The sequence below is a fragment of the Eurypyga helias genome, unplaced genomic scaffold (assembly GCF_000690775.1).
Source record: "Eurypyga helias isolate BGI_N326 unplaced genomic scaffold, ASM69077v1 scaffold10668, whole genome shotgun sequence".
In the NCBI taxonomy this organism is placed as follows: Eukaryota; Metazoa; Chordata; class Aves; order Eurypygiformes; family Eurypygidae; genus Eurypyga; species Eurypyga helias.
The window spans coordinates 38,681-52,853 of NW_010268911.1; the positions used below are offsets into that span (position 1 = coordinate 38,681).

Genomic DNA, 14,173 nt, shown 5'->3' on the forward strand with positions numbered 1-14,173 from the left:
TGTGTGTGGATCTTGTGCTCTTCCTAACCACAGTGAAGGTGCCTTGGTAAGAGGAGCTTGCAGGAAGGTACATGTTCACACATATAAAACTTTTCCAATAGGTGTTTCATGGGTGTTTCAAATTACTAAAAATGTTCCATTTTTAAAAAATTGTGTGTTCTGTCTTGCTATTTCTTTTAGATTCAGCTTCCTTATATGTTTACTGCTAATACAAGCTACTACATATTTTTTCAATAGAGAATCTACAGGAGAGAGGGAGGTTAAAAATTGATTATTTGATGTGGTTATGCTTCAACAGATAAGAGGATGTTATGTAAAGAATCAAGGGAAAAATTACTAACAGTAAGAAATAACATAAAATTGAAAGGGAATAAAGAGGAGGAAAAAGAACATAAATTTCTGTAAGCTTATGGCACAGCATCAGGAACATTCAGTCCTTCTAGTAATATTTAATACATGCTGAAAAACATTCATATCACAATGCAATTTTAGACAAGAGCATGCTTCTTCCTAGCTCTTCTCTCTGCAAAATTGCTGGGGAAAAGGAGAAAGAAGAGCAACATAGAGTGAAAATTAGTTGCTTACATTTTGAGAGTGAAAGAAAATGAAAAGCTGGCTTCTGCAGAACAAGCAGAGAAAATCTGTAGTAGCATCTCATGGTTACAACCAGTAACTTTCAGTTGTGACTCCAGGTGACATGGGATTCATTTCTGTTTAGCATGTTGGTCTTAGGATCTGATATGAAAGTACATTCATCAGTGTGGAAGACCAGTAATTTAGTTAGCTCCTGAGAGTTACAGATGGGCAATGACAGGTGTTGCTGCCCATGCTCCCTTCGCCATATTGCTATGTATATTTAGCATCATTTCCCACAAAGCAATACGGAAGGAAAACATTAGAGATACACTAGAGGATTCATCAGGGGAAACAACAGGGCATTGTATTACAGAAGGTCAACACAGGCATGTCTTCCAGAGGTAATTAATAGGTCAAGTTACCCCTGTGACTAGGATCTGAGTAGACACCATGTGTGGTAACTGTAATAGTTGCTATTACTGTCCCAGGAGTTTGTTGCCACCGTACAAATATAGATTAGCAATGACAGTGGACAAATTGCACCATTGGTACTGTGAAATAGGAAAAACACATATTTTTAAAAATTCCTGTTTCCCCTCTCAAAACATGGAGATTCCCATGGTTTGGAAGGGGAAAAGTGAAACGATGGGGGGTAGACTATCGTTTTCACACAGAGATAAAAATTACAGATGACAAGTAGAAGATAAGATAAATTGTCGGGTTTTGATGTATGACTGACTGTTTTACCAGTATACATGATATTTTTCTTTCTTTTGCAATCCTTTATCATACCCTTCCTTCTGTGATGAAATGAAGACAGAAGAAGGAGAAAGATGGGTAATTTGTCTGTAATTCATAATTAAGATTAATCATTTTATAGACTATTAGATGTAGATAGATACATCAATAAGTGTTCTTTATTTTGATGTGACAAAGTGAATTGATCTGTATTCTGCCTAAGTACAAAATCTGTGATATAAAGCAGCAGGGACTGCTTTTGCCATCATCTGAAAGGTTCATGTAATCAAATTTTGTCAGGATTTCTGTGAAGGAAAGAAAATTGTTTGACCTAAGAAGGTTCACATTCAGATTACTAAGGATATCTATCAGTCATAAACTGAAAGTGGAAAAAAAAATAGGGAAACATCATATTCAATTTTTCATTTTTGCTCTGCTGTTTCCTAGCTGTACTCATTATCTTCAGTAAGTATGTAGAATCTGATGTGTTATCTCTACTATCACACCAGATCAAGGGGCAAAGAGACCAGTCACCAGCCTGATAAAATGCAGGGAGCTTTTGACTAGTAATACAAACCACTACAGAGTGTGTTGTTATTGCTTAAAAGTGCTGCTTGGGAATAATTTGTCTAGCAGTTTGCAGAACTTCTCTTTTACTTGTAGGAAGAATTGCCTACTGCTTTTCCTGAATTCTTGTGATGTCACATAAATGTAAATACATAGCACGTACTAGAGAAAGTGAAATTCCCCTCCAGTTATTGGATATTATAAAAAGCAACATAGTGGAGTACGAATGTTTTACAATGTACTCATTATTTTTCATTTTAATTAGGTGAATTTAGTTTTTATGAAAAGTGATGTATTAATAACTGAGAAAATTTGAGACTTCCGTTAGACACACAGGTTTAGGGAGAAGTTATCCATATTCATTTGGACTTGGAAAAGCTAATTACCATTGTGAAAAGTGATTTGCTTGCCACCTTAGCTAACTTTCTTGCTGTTCTTCAAAAAGGAGTAAAAAATTGCCCCAGATGTGATTGGATTTTTGCTTATCTGTATTTTATGAACTGCCTAATCCCTTTTTATAGGTTCCTGAATAATTAATAGTTGATTATGACTTTCAGTAACCTCAGCATGCACTTATGACTGAATCAATAATCAGACACTTTAAACTATATTACGAGTCCTTCAAGTCTCCGAGTAGTCAGATTAAACTGGATTATGTTAGAATATTTTTATCATTTTCTTCAATATTGGAATTTTTATTAAAAACTATGCATAGCAGAAAAATGTTTTAGGTATAGTAAAAGTAATTTGCAGATGACAGTCTCATTAGAAGAAGTATATATCTGCATATCTGCATTATTTTTACAGAAGATAATATGTTACAGCTGCATATATTTTTGTTTGTTTGTTTGTTTGTTAAATCGATCCTCAGCCAGCAACTGATTTTTCTGCCCTGGGCATTTTTGCATCTTTCCCTTGCAGATCAAGCAGCACGATAGCACGATATGTGGTAAACTTTGAGCGAGATGGCTCAGAAATCAAAAGCACAGCAGATGACATCTCAACTATTGGATCTAATAAGGTTGAAAATGAAAAAATCCCACTTTCTCCGAAGGAAGAGAGGGAGATTACAGCAACTAAACTCACAGTAACAGACCTTCAGCAGCTGGTTGCTATAGCACTCCATGAAGACCAGTCCCTGCCAATGGACCTTGGAACACTTCAGTTTACTGATGGTCAGTGGGCAGGCCGGTGCCAGGCACAAGTCTGAACCTCGCCCTCTCAAACTGATGCAGTTTCACCTATAAATATTCACTGTATCATTTTAATTTCCCAGTATGGATGGTCTCCTTTCTTTAATAAGGCAAAAAGTGAGGGCTCCCTCTAACATAAATTTGGCATTCTGACAGCTGGGTCAACTGTAAGCAAGCCCACCTAACCTCGCAGTGTATTCAGAGAGAGACACCTTAAAAGGCATTTGATCCCAAGCTAAAATCGGTAGTGCGAATCACTGTAAAGGTGCGTTTTGCCCAGAGAAGCTGTGGATGCCCCATCCCTGGAAGTGTTCAAGGCCAGGCTGGATGAGGCTTTGAGCAACCTGGTCTAGTGCAAGGTGTCCCTGCCCATGGCAGGGGGGTTGGAACTAGATGGTCTGTAAGGTCCCTTCCAACCCAAACCATTCTGTGATTCTATGATTTTGCTCTCTGAATCTCAGAGGGAGTGTGGATGACAAGCTGGGTGTGAAGACCCCCAAGCAGAATGCGGAAGGGCTGCATCTTGTTCAGTAATCCAGCTAATAAATATCCCCTTACAGTCCATAAGTGACTTTTTTTCAAAGCTAGTGTAGCCTTAGTTTTGGGGAAGCAAGTTAAAAATGGGGAAAATAATTTAAAATATTTTTTCATATGTAAATTTACATAAATTTAAAATCTTAAAACACAATCCAAATTTTAGGTGTGATGTTTCATTTACAAACAGCAGAATTTTCTTGCCCAAAAAATATTTAGATGAATTAATACTTTCTGTAAGAATAAAATGTTATATTTTAATATAGCTTAAAAGTCCCAAGGAAAAAAATCATGGATATAGGACACTTTAATAATAGCTCTTTTAATCAACTTTTCCCTACTCATTATTTTTGATAACCGGTTTTAGAAAAACAGCTTGGATGCAAGTATGTTTAAAGAGCTCCTCTGAGGGGGTGAAGGGAGAAACTGGGCACTGAGAGTAACAACGGTGTGGACTTTGGATAAAACTGAAAAGAATTTAGGCTTAATGAACAACACAATATAATGACTCATCATAGCCCATGTGGGTTTAACTGAGCAGTTCATACTTCAGCTGATTTTAAGTATTCATTCACGGTTCAGCTCTCTGCAGACCTATCCCATTTATACTAAATAAAGAGTACAAAAAACACTGCATGTAAAATTCCTGTTTTCCTCATAACTGCAAGTCTAAATGGAAATTTATGCCTCTTTCTTCTTATCATGGATCTTTAAAAGTAACTATTTGATGGAGAATAGTTATGTGTTTTGATGGGTTTTCGGTGTGCCACTGCTGAAATTTGTGCACTCTCTAATTTTTTTTTTTTTTCCCCAGAATCTATTAAGTGTGCCACTGCTGAAATTTGTGCGCTCTCTAATTTTTTTTTTTCCCCAGAATCTATTATACCACCCAGTGATTTGGATAATGATATCCAGGCCATGGTCACTATTCCTCTGGTAGAACCTGATTTGGTAAGCTATTACTGATTATTATATTTATTTATTTCTCCATGAGAAATGAAATAAAACAATGTTAAGAAGTAAATAAATACACAGAAAAAAGCTCCTATGATAAAATACATATCTGCCTTTTATAAATGCTGTAAGGATGAATGCTGTGGTGTTATACTGCAACAGACATGCTATTTAGAGCACTGACAGATGAGTATTACTGCTTCATGACCTCTTCTAATTACAAAGTGAACAATGTCTCACCAGTTCAGTAGTAAAGGACAGAGTGGAGAGCAATTGACTGGCGTAGTGAAAGCCATCTTTGACCATTTTTAAAATTATAGGTAATGCGATTAAGATCACATACACATGCCACAAATCCTATGTGTCCCATGACTTCATGCTGAGTTACCTGTTTACAGACTCCCGAGGCTAAAGATTATTGGCCTGTTCAGCAATGAAAATTAAACATAATAATGAAAGCTGCTTTCAAAAAACTTTTTCAGGAGGACTCCATGAGTGTGGAACTCCCGCTAGGTTACCCCAGCCCAGCAACAGTGGACCAAACAGGAGACACCTTGGTCAATGAATTTACAACTGGAATCCCTGTGCAAAGTGGAGAGATGAGTGCCCCTGAAGACTTTAACAATTTTGTTTCATCTGAACCTGTGTTTCCTACCAAACCCTCCAGAGAACCATTTCAGGATAAATCTCCTCCACACACAGAAGATATTGCTACTGACCACCAAAGTTTCACAGTGCCTTTCCATGCTCTGGGCAGCACTAGCAGCCCTCCAAAACAAGAGGATTCCTATTTGCCTCCTCCAGCAGATGATTCTGCTAGCAATGACTTAATCACCGATGGCTACGAGTCTCCAACAGAGCAGGCTAGCACGCTGGCAGTTTATACCACAGTTAGCTTTACCCCACCTAACCTCCTGGAAGCCGGAGATGAGAGCAGTGAAGCTGAGAGGGAGAACGAACTGACTGATATAACAGGACCACCTTTCAAGGAAACTGAACAAGATACTCTGTCTGGACAAGGTAAGACACAATATTTTTTTCTGTAAGAGTAGGAGACTTACAGTTGTTATTACATATACAGTCACATGTAAGTACAGTAAGCATTCCCTTCAGCTGTGACAGAAAATCTTCTGGACATTCAAAGGTGAAAAATTTGCATTTCTGATGCCCACTTGAGGAAAAACATAATGTACCTGACTTCAATATTGTCAAAGCAAATAAAAAACCACCCTCAACCTAAAAACAAATACTAAAGTATAAAGCATACTTTGTATAGGATATTATGGTAAAAATTCAAGAAGGCAGAGTAAAAAGGCTCACGAGGGAAAGAATGAAATTCCCAGGCTAATACAAAAGAATCGGTATTTAAAACATGGAAGGTAAATTACTTTGGGTTTTACAGACAGATCTGGATGACTGACAGCAGCAAGAGTATCACTAGATAATTTATTCATAGCAGAGAGAACCACGGCTTAGAAAATGTCTACAGGTCTGATGAATGTGAAAAAGTTATAAAAATCTGTGGTTTCTATGGGGTTTTTAATTCAGTTTTATCTATACAGTAGGGCATTTTAGAAGCACCCAGATATATGAGAAGGAAAAAAAAAACCAACAACATAATAAATCAAAAGAGTATATGCATACGGATGTCTGGATGTTGAAAAGTTTGTATAATTTAGCCTTTAAAATGAAAAAATTCACGATATACACATTTCCCAGAGTTATCAGAAAAGTGTTGACTGCGGATGAAAAAAGTTCAGACAAAGCTAGTGGAGGGCACAGGTAAATGAGGCTTTCCCTTAAAACAGTGAAATGTCAGTAAGGCTGCTGCCTCCATCACCTCCACCAGCGGCTTGGAAAGAATGCTGGACACTGTGGGGAACTGGGGTGTGTGGGGAACTGGATTGTATGGGACAGCAGCCTCCACTGGCAAAGCAGCAAGAGCCGCGATTCCTGCCACTGCCCTCATCTGTCCCAGCTCTTACCTGCTCCCTCTCCTACTCCCCAACCTGGCCTCACCATCTCAGCATTAGCTCAGTAAACTTCATGCTTACTTACACTTCTAAGAAGCCTGTGCTAGATGGGTAAGATGCAAGAAGTCGCTACAAAACATGTGGGAGGAATTATTTCTTGGATGGATATGGAGATGTACTTTGTCTCAGATTTTTGACTCACCCTCAAAAGAAATGCAGAGGGCAGGTAAGAACATAGGGATCCACAGGATTCTCTGAAGTCCCCATGCAGTCTCCTAGCAATACTAAAAATTCTGCAGAAAAGAACAAATAAAAATACCAAATTCAGGACAAAATTCCCACAATATGCGTTAGCTTGCACAACCACACTCAGTACTTCTGGGTCCTCAAGAACGTCATCCTCAAAGCTTGTAGGTTGGCTCCATGCTGCAGTGAAGTCTCCTGCTCCCATAGAAGGCTCTACTCTGTCCCTCTTCTGCCAGCTCCCCACCTTGATCAGTCCTTGGCCTTTCAAGCTGCCACTTGGGATTGTACGCTAATCAGGGACGGACAGGAAAGAGCATGGCATATTCCATGGTCATGTTGTTGCACCTGGTAGTTTATGTACTGAGCAAGAATTTCCTGTTCTATAGTCTTGCCTTTACGCACTGAGTTCTGAAGTGAGAGAGAGGCAAATAGTTTATGAGTAGGAGAGAGACATAAAAATTAGAAAATGTCTTCTTGTAAGAATCAGTTGTGAAATGTTCCTAGAAATAAAGTTTATGAGGAAAAGTGTTAAATACAACTATTTTCAAACGCATGCTGAGAAGTCTTGTGGTGCTACAGATAAAAGAACAGCATACTTTCAAATAAGAGTACAGTATACATTTAAATAATATTCATTGTAACTGTGGAAAATGTTATATTTGGGGGGGTGGGGAAAAATCACATTCATTTTTTATTCTATTCATTCATTGGGTTAGGGATTCGATTTCATAAAAAACACATAAAACCACAGAACCAGAGGGTATTTGACTCACCAAAAATGCAGAGCAACTTATGCTGAAGATATTACTTCCATTCATTTTCTTCAGATGAAAAATTGTAAAGAATTTGTTTATTGCAATTTATGATAGTTACTGCTTGGCTGTTTTTTCACTGGATGTGACGAGGGATACAGGAGATGGACCTCTCTCTGGCCCCAAGGTTCAAGCTTGCTTGATTGTACAATTTCCCTAGATGTTGCATATTTCACAGGAACTGACAGAATTTGATCTGGAAATTCAAGGCTTAACAACATTTATAACAGAGATTTTATTAAAGTCAACAGTGTCGGTGATATTAATTTTAATAAGGCAAGCAGAGTTCCTCACTAACAGGTACAGAATTTTTCACACTTTGTGCCTGGCTGTGCTTCATACCTGAGTTTCTTAGTGAAATTTAGAAACAAAAACCACCTTTTAACTGTTGCTGGTGTGAAACAGCAGGCACTACTTAGTATGAGTACTTACTTACATACTTACTGTATGAGGTTGGACAGAGGGTTAGAGTTCAAAAAATTGACTGCAATTCTACTGCACTATTTTCCTCCAGAAGATGGAGCAGATTTTCCCCATCACATGTTTAGAACTTGAAATTCACTCTTTCTTTACCATGAAAGGAAGAGATGGCTACCAGAAATAACATAGTTTGAGATTCTTTCAGTTTTCCCCATCAACTGTATGTTTCACAGGACTTTGTTGCATTGGTTATCACATGTGTGTACCTACAGGCTGAACGTTACTACAGACTGTTGAACTGAATGTTTACAACCTACGCCAACCACTTTGTACTTACCCGACGTCACTGCGCAAAGCAATAGAAAAATTCTTATACTGGTCCCAAAAAGATACTCAGCCTCAGCCTCACACACACAAATGCACATGAAGTTCTGCATGTAACATCTACAGAAAGGAGACTGTAAGACAGGTAGAGGAGGATTCAACCTAAGGCGAGGTGTCCTTTAATTATACAGGATGTTATCTGTGAGGCTTGGGCAGGCAGTGGGGGGATGAGCCAGGAGCGGGTGTGAAGCTTCTTTCAGATGGTACTGTGCTCATTCTGGGCAGTGATGCTGCTCATGGGCAGTAAAGAGCAGTCCAGTGTGAATTAGACAGCCGTGCTGGCCAAATGGTGATGGCAGTTAGTCCACCCCTTGAAGTGGCCCAGAACTACTAGGGAGATGCTAAGCTGTCTTTAAAGCTAGCCTAACCTTCGAATTTTAAAGTCTGTTTTGAGATTTCTCAATAGAATTAGGAGGAAAAGTCTTGGTACAAATTTCCAGACATCTTACTGAAAAGTTCTGAAATTCCTGGATCAGATGACATAGTTTAAATATTTGACTACTCAGAATGTTTTTTCTTTGCTGTAGAACCTTCATAGTCTAGGCTAATTTCTTTTTCCATTTACAACCGGTGCAAAAATCCTGCTTTTGCCTACTGTCTGAGGTGATACCTGTTAGGATGACCCTGAGTTCTCTAGCATTCCTCTTTCTTCTTCATATTATTTTCCCCTTTGGAGTTAACTTATCAATCCCTCTTCTGTACAGTTTAATTTCTTCTCCCTCTCTTTGAAGTGTTCCTGTGACTATCTAACACAGCATGACCATTCAGAAAGGAAGCCTCTTATGTTATGTATTAGACAGATTGTTACTTCAAAAACAAGAAAATATCAGCAGCAAAGCAAATGTAAATAAATATATAAACAGATAAAAGAGTTCATGAAGTCTGTAACAACATTAACTATATACCTTTACTCCCTAAACAGTAAAAGTTTTAATCTGCACTGTTTTAATTGTAACTACTAACACATTATACAATCCAGGTAAATGGTTGTCCCAAATTCCTGACCATCGTGGAGGAAGCAGTATTTCTAGAGAAGTTATTGCAGAAGCATAGGACAAAATACAGATAGTAGTAAAACAACTAGTCGCTTGTCCTACATCTTAGCCTCACCAGTCTGGATCATCCTCAAGCTCTCAAGAAAGACTCTGAGGGAAGATGATTCTGCAGGGTGTATCACAGAGTTTTTCCTGTGAGGAAAAAACATGATGAGGAGTAGATAGCAGTCATCTCTCTGTATGTGTAACTGATAAGAAACTCACTAATTTCTGAAACTGCTCTTATGTTCACACAACCCTGTTTTGAGCAGTCCCCTCTGGTATCTTCCTCCTGGCCAATAGTTAATACAGCTGTGCACTCCTCACTCACTCATTCACTACTACTGCTAAGCAACCTCTAGAAAAATTCAGTTTTCTGGATGTTTGGGCATTCTTTCTGCCTCTGCTTCATCTGTGCTTAGCATAGCTTTCTATTTGGCATAACCAGCATTGTCATGGAAAAGAAAATCCCATTACTTCTTGCAAGAATCCCTCTGGATGTTCCCAGGATTGGAATTCATCCATTCTTTGGGCCAGGAATGCTCACCAGTTTTGTCACATCAATGATTATACAGGGTAAGAACTCTTCTGTTTCCTTGCATGTTTTTTTTTGTTTTCTTGTGTTTTCTTTGACCATGAACTGACAGGCTTTTACCAATGTTCTCCCCCATCAGCTCCGCCCTGTGCCCTTTCACTTGTCGCTTGCCACTTCAGACGTGCAAAGAATCCTTTTCATGGCAGTGCTGCTTCAGTCTGATGCTTGGAGAAGTGAACAGGTAGGTCTAGCTACGTCATTATCTCAAGCATTCTATACGATACTGATCTGCCTAAAAGTTGTCTGTGGATTGAAGATGAAGCTGGATGCAAAAGTTCCAGCAGGCCCATGTTAGGATATGCTGGATTTAAGAGAAAATTCACAGCATGTTCTCTCTTGTGACCAAGTTAGAATTGCATACTCAGAGTACTACAGGTATCCTGAGGATATCAGAGTATGTGATTAGCATGTGGCCAAAATTTAATGACAGTCTGCTGCTCAGCTATCTCTGTGCTGGGAGCAGCAGGAACAACCTGAATAGAACAAAGCCCACATTACCTCTTCAAAACATGCTTAAAAATGCTAGAATGAAATCACTAATCCCAGCAAAAAAGTATGAGAGAAACAGACTGCTATTTTCCTAATTTAACACATCGCTTGTTTAAATTCTTGAGCTGTCCAATCACTTCAGCTCAGTTTTACTTTTAAGGTTAAGCTCTGCTTCCTTCAAATACAATTTTTTTATTCATGCCCCCTCAAATACGCAATATAAATGTACATAAACCAAAACACGTGAAACTTTTATATGCAATTGGTAATTTTAATGACTCATTGAAATCGCTGTGTGAAATGCAGAAATCAATTTATATTTCTGCTAAGAATATTTGCTTATCCAGAGGCAAATCTGAGCTACGTGCTAACGAAAAAATGTAACATCCTATTCTCTGCCTATATAGATATCTTGCTACATTACACAAGTAATACAGGCTTTTGCTTAGATTGCATCTTGTACTGAAACCAATCCATGACCACCTTTCTGCTTGTGTGTAGAAACAAGATTTAGAGCTGAAAAATAACATATTACTGTCCTGGATAAAATAATTTTAAAACCTGTGAGCAATGCAGTAGTAAAATAAGAAAAATATTTTAAATAATACAGATTTTTAGGCTAAGAGCGTAAAATTACTCTTTGCCAGAATATAAAAGAATGAGGCTAATGAAGTTTATATGTCATACAGTCCATTTGGAACAAATATCAGGTAAAGTGGCACCACTGAAACTAACATGCCCTAAATAATGCATGTCCTTTACTCATTAAAAATCCTTGGCCTTGCTAGAAATGCTGCCTTTGAGAAATAACTTTTTATGATCAAATGGTGCTAAAATTTTGATTTTCTAAAATTATTACAGTCCTCTCTTCAGAGGATTCAATATTCTTCCAGCATAGTAAGGTCCATTTAAGCTCAGCCTGACATTTTCAATAGTGAATTCCTTGTTAGGGGATAACTCGTGCCACCTGCACTAGACAATTATACGCAAGTCGTAATTTGTGTGCTCTGATTCACTTCTCTGGATGGAGTTTTATAGCTCTGTCTACAGCTCAGAGAGGGCTTGGCCTTCCAACTTTGATTCTCGGACATACCTGAGATGCCTCACATAGCCAGTACTGATGCTAAATATCAATTTAAACTGCATGTTCTTAAATTTGAAAGATGCTACAGTATTTAAAACTAACTAATTTGTAATCCATTTTTAACGGAGCTTTCTCAATGCAACTCTACAGGAAGGTATATAAAGGAAAGGACTAAACACAATTTCAAGCAGTGATAGCCAGGTGTAAGTTAGAAGGAGGCAAAAGTTTCACTTTTATTCTGTGGAATGGTAAGATCATTATGTGTTTCAGTAAGAACATGGTTAAATCAAGCCTGGATGCAAACAAATTAGTTTCTTGTTTGTTTTATTGCATTTACATGTTTATGTTTCTTTTTCATTCTTCCCCAGTTGGTTGACTTCGGGGTTTTTTTAATTAAAGTATTGTGCAATACAATACATGTGGAATAGTGGTGCCAAGATAACTGAGTTTACAGTAAAAATTTTCTCTGTGGCGCAATATTCCTTTAATAAACATCTCTATTGTCATGCAATTTGGAATGATGATCTTTCAAGCAAAGTGGGAGGAGTGTGTTGTTGGCAGAGCTAAACCTGCAAGGGGTTGACTGAGGAAACAGGAAGTATTATTCATGAATGACCTCTTCATGCCTGAGGATTTCAATTCCTAAGCAATACCTTTCAATAAAACTTGCCATTGTTTATATTTATTTTTCTAGAGATCAGGACGAATGAGGTTGGAAAAACGCCACAGCAGTAATACATTTCTGTCCTTTCCCCTAAATGTAGCCTAGACCAGTGGCTGACAACCTGGCTAAACATGTTTTGGATCATTAAGATGTTCCAACCTCATCCCTATTAAATATCCCATTCCTCATTTCAGAATTGGGAATTAACTGCCACATGAAAGCAAAAAAATATAAATCAAAATTATGCTGAAAAATTCTTACAGAACTTTGCAATATGTCTACATGGGACTGCAAAGCTCCAACAAAGAACAAGGTAGCGTGGCTTGAGGAGAATGTGTGCCTGAAAGCACAAGGACAGGCAGCTTTGCTGGCAAGACATGACAGGGCAGAAGGGAATACACTCAGCACTGGCTGCAGTTATAAACCAACAATTCTTCTGCCTCTTTTGGGAAGGGCTAATAAGAAAGTATCAGTTTCGCTTTGCCCAGGTACATCTATTACAATCTAGTTTTCTCCTCCTGTATTGACAATTTCTCTTTAAACTACTGTAAGTTTAGTAGTAGTCATACCTAGGATTTCTTTCATGTGGAAGGAGCAGGGTAGTTTACAGACAGATAACTAGTTATTTTTTCCTTGTTTTGGTTTCCCATTCTATCTGTAAGATCATTGACTCTTTCTTACAGTAATAAATAAGGTGTCATGACCAGTACCCAACAGTTAAGTTAAATGCAATCCACGTACCTTAATCCAAGCGTTTTACATGAGAACAATCACAAGTATGTATTTAAATGTCATTTTTTGAGAAACTAGCATGTGTCTTAAGACTTCTGCACCCCAGTGTTACGCGAAGGTCTCAGGGAATTCCAAAGGAAACATACAGCGAAAGGCTGTATGGATCCATTGTATGTACTGTGCAGTTACTGCTGGTTTTAACATTTAAACTGCCTGCTCCCTAACAACAGTGCTCTGGATATTATGAGCTGCTCAGATCCAGAATCCCACCATGAAAGATGGATTTAACAAGCCAAGTCAGCACTAAGGCATCTGGTCCAAAGTCATTACCAATATCAATAAAATTGAAATGTATTCTTACAATGCAACACAGTGCAAAAGCAGCAGGATCTTCCTAGATAAATGTCTCTTTCCATCTCTCCCTCGCAGAGTAAGCTGTTCCATTTCAAAACTATGAAAAAAATTAGATTATCTATATCCAAAGAACAACAGAAGAATAAAATATTCCTAATTCTGTGAATTTCATTCCATTAATTCTATGCTTTTCACATATAAGTGAAAATACAGTATGGGGAAAAAAATGTGAATTCAGTGTTTTCATTTTTCTTGGTAAGTCTTAAAGTGCTCATCTGATGACAAGATTTTAAGAGAGTCACAGAGTTTAACTTTCTAATTTCATGTCTGTCTTTTCTGTTTTTAGGTCCTTGGGTCAACACATTACTTGAATTTATATCGCGTGACTTCTGTTTTGTTTGTACCATTTTGTAAACTAATAAATTTAAATACCACAAAAGTGTCTGATGGTCCCATCACCTATGAAAATCTGCTCTTTTTTTTTTTTTTTTGACTTTCTATCACACAGCTGAGAAGAACAGAGAATTTTGGGATTGGAGGGGAACTTTCAACTCTGAAGGGCAGATATTGTAACCCATCAGATTTTATTTCTAATCATTCAAAATTAAAACAAACCAAAAACAGTAATTCCAGGTTCTCCATCTGGGGAGTTCCAAAGTCATCACAGTGGCATGCAGGAGTATTTGCAACACATAGATGGATGCTTCTTTGTTTCCAGGTGTTTGTAAAACTTTAGGTTATTTTCAAACACACTTTGTTATTTTAAACTTGTGAACTAAAGTTTTTAAATTTAATTGTAGACCAGTCAACAATGGGGATAAGGG

General features: G+C 37.8%; 1 protein-coding gene across 1 annotated transcript in view; it reads left to right on the forward strand.

Moving 5' to 3' along the window:
- Positions 1 to 14,173, forward strand: part of IMPG1 (interphotoreceptor matrix proteoglycan 1) — a 50,319-nt gene that overhangs the window by 27,024 nt on the left and 9,122 nt on the right. Inside the window, exons 9-12 of the mRNA XM_010157911.1 lie at positions 1,393 to 1,413; positions 2,803 to 3,056; positions 4,483 to 4,559; positions 5,045 to 5,582. Coding sequence (XP_010156213.1) covers positions 1,393 to 1,413; positions 2,803 to 3,056; positions 4,483 to 4,559; positions 5,045 to 5,582 — 890 coding nt within the window. The remainder of the gene's footprint in view (positions 1 to 1,392; positions 1,414 to 2,802; positions 3,057 to 4,482; positions 4,560 to 5,044; positions 5,583 to 14,173) is intronic.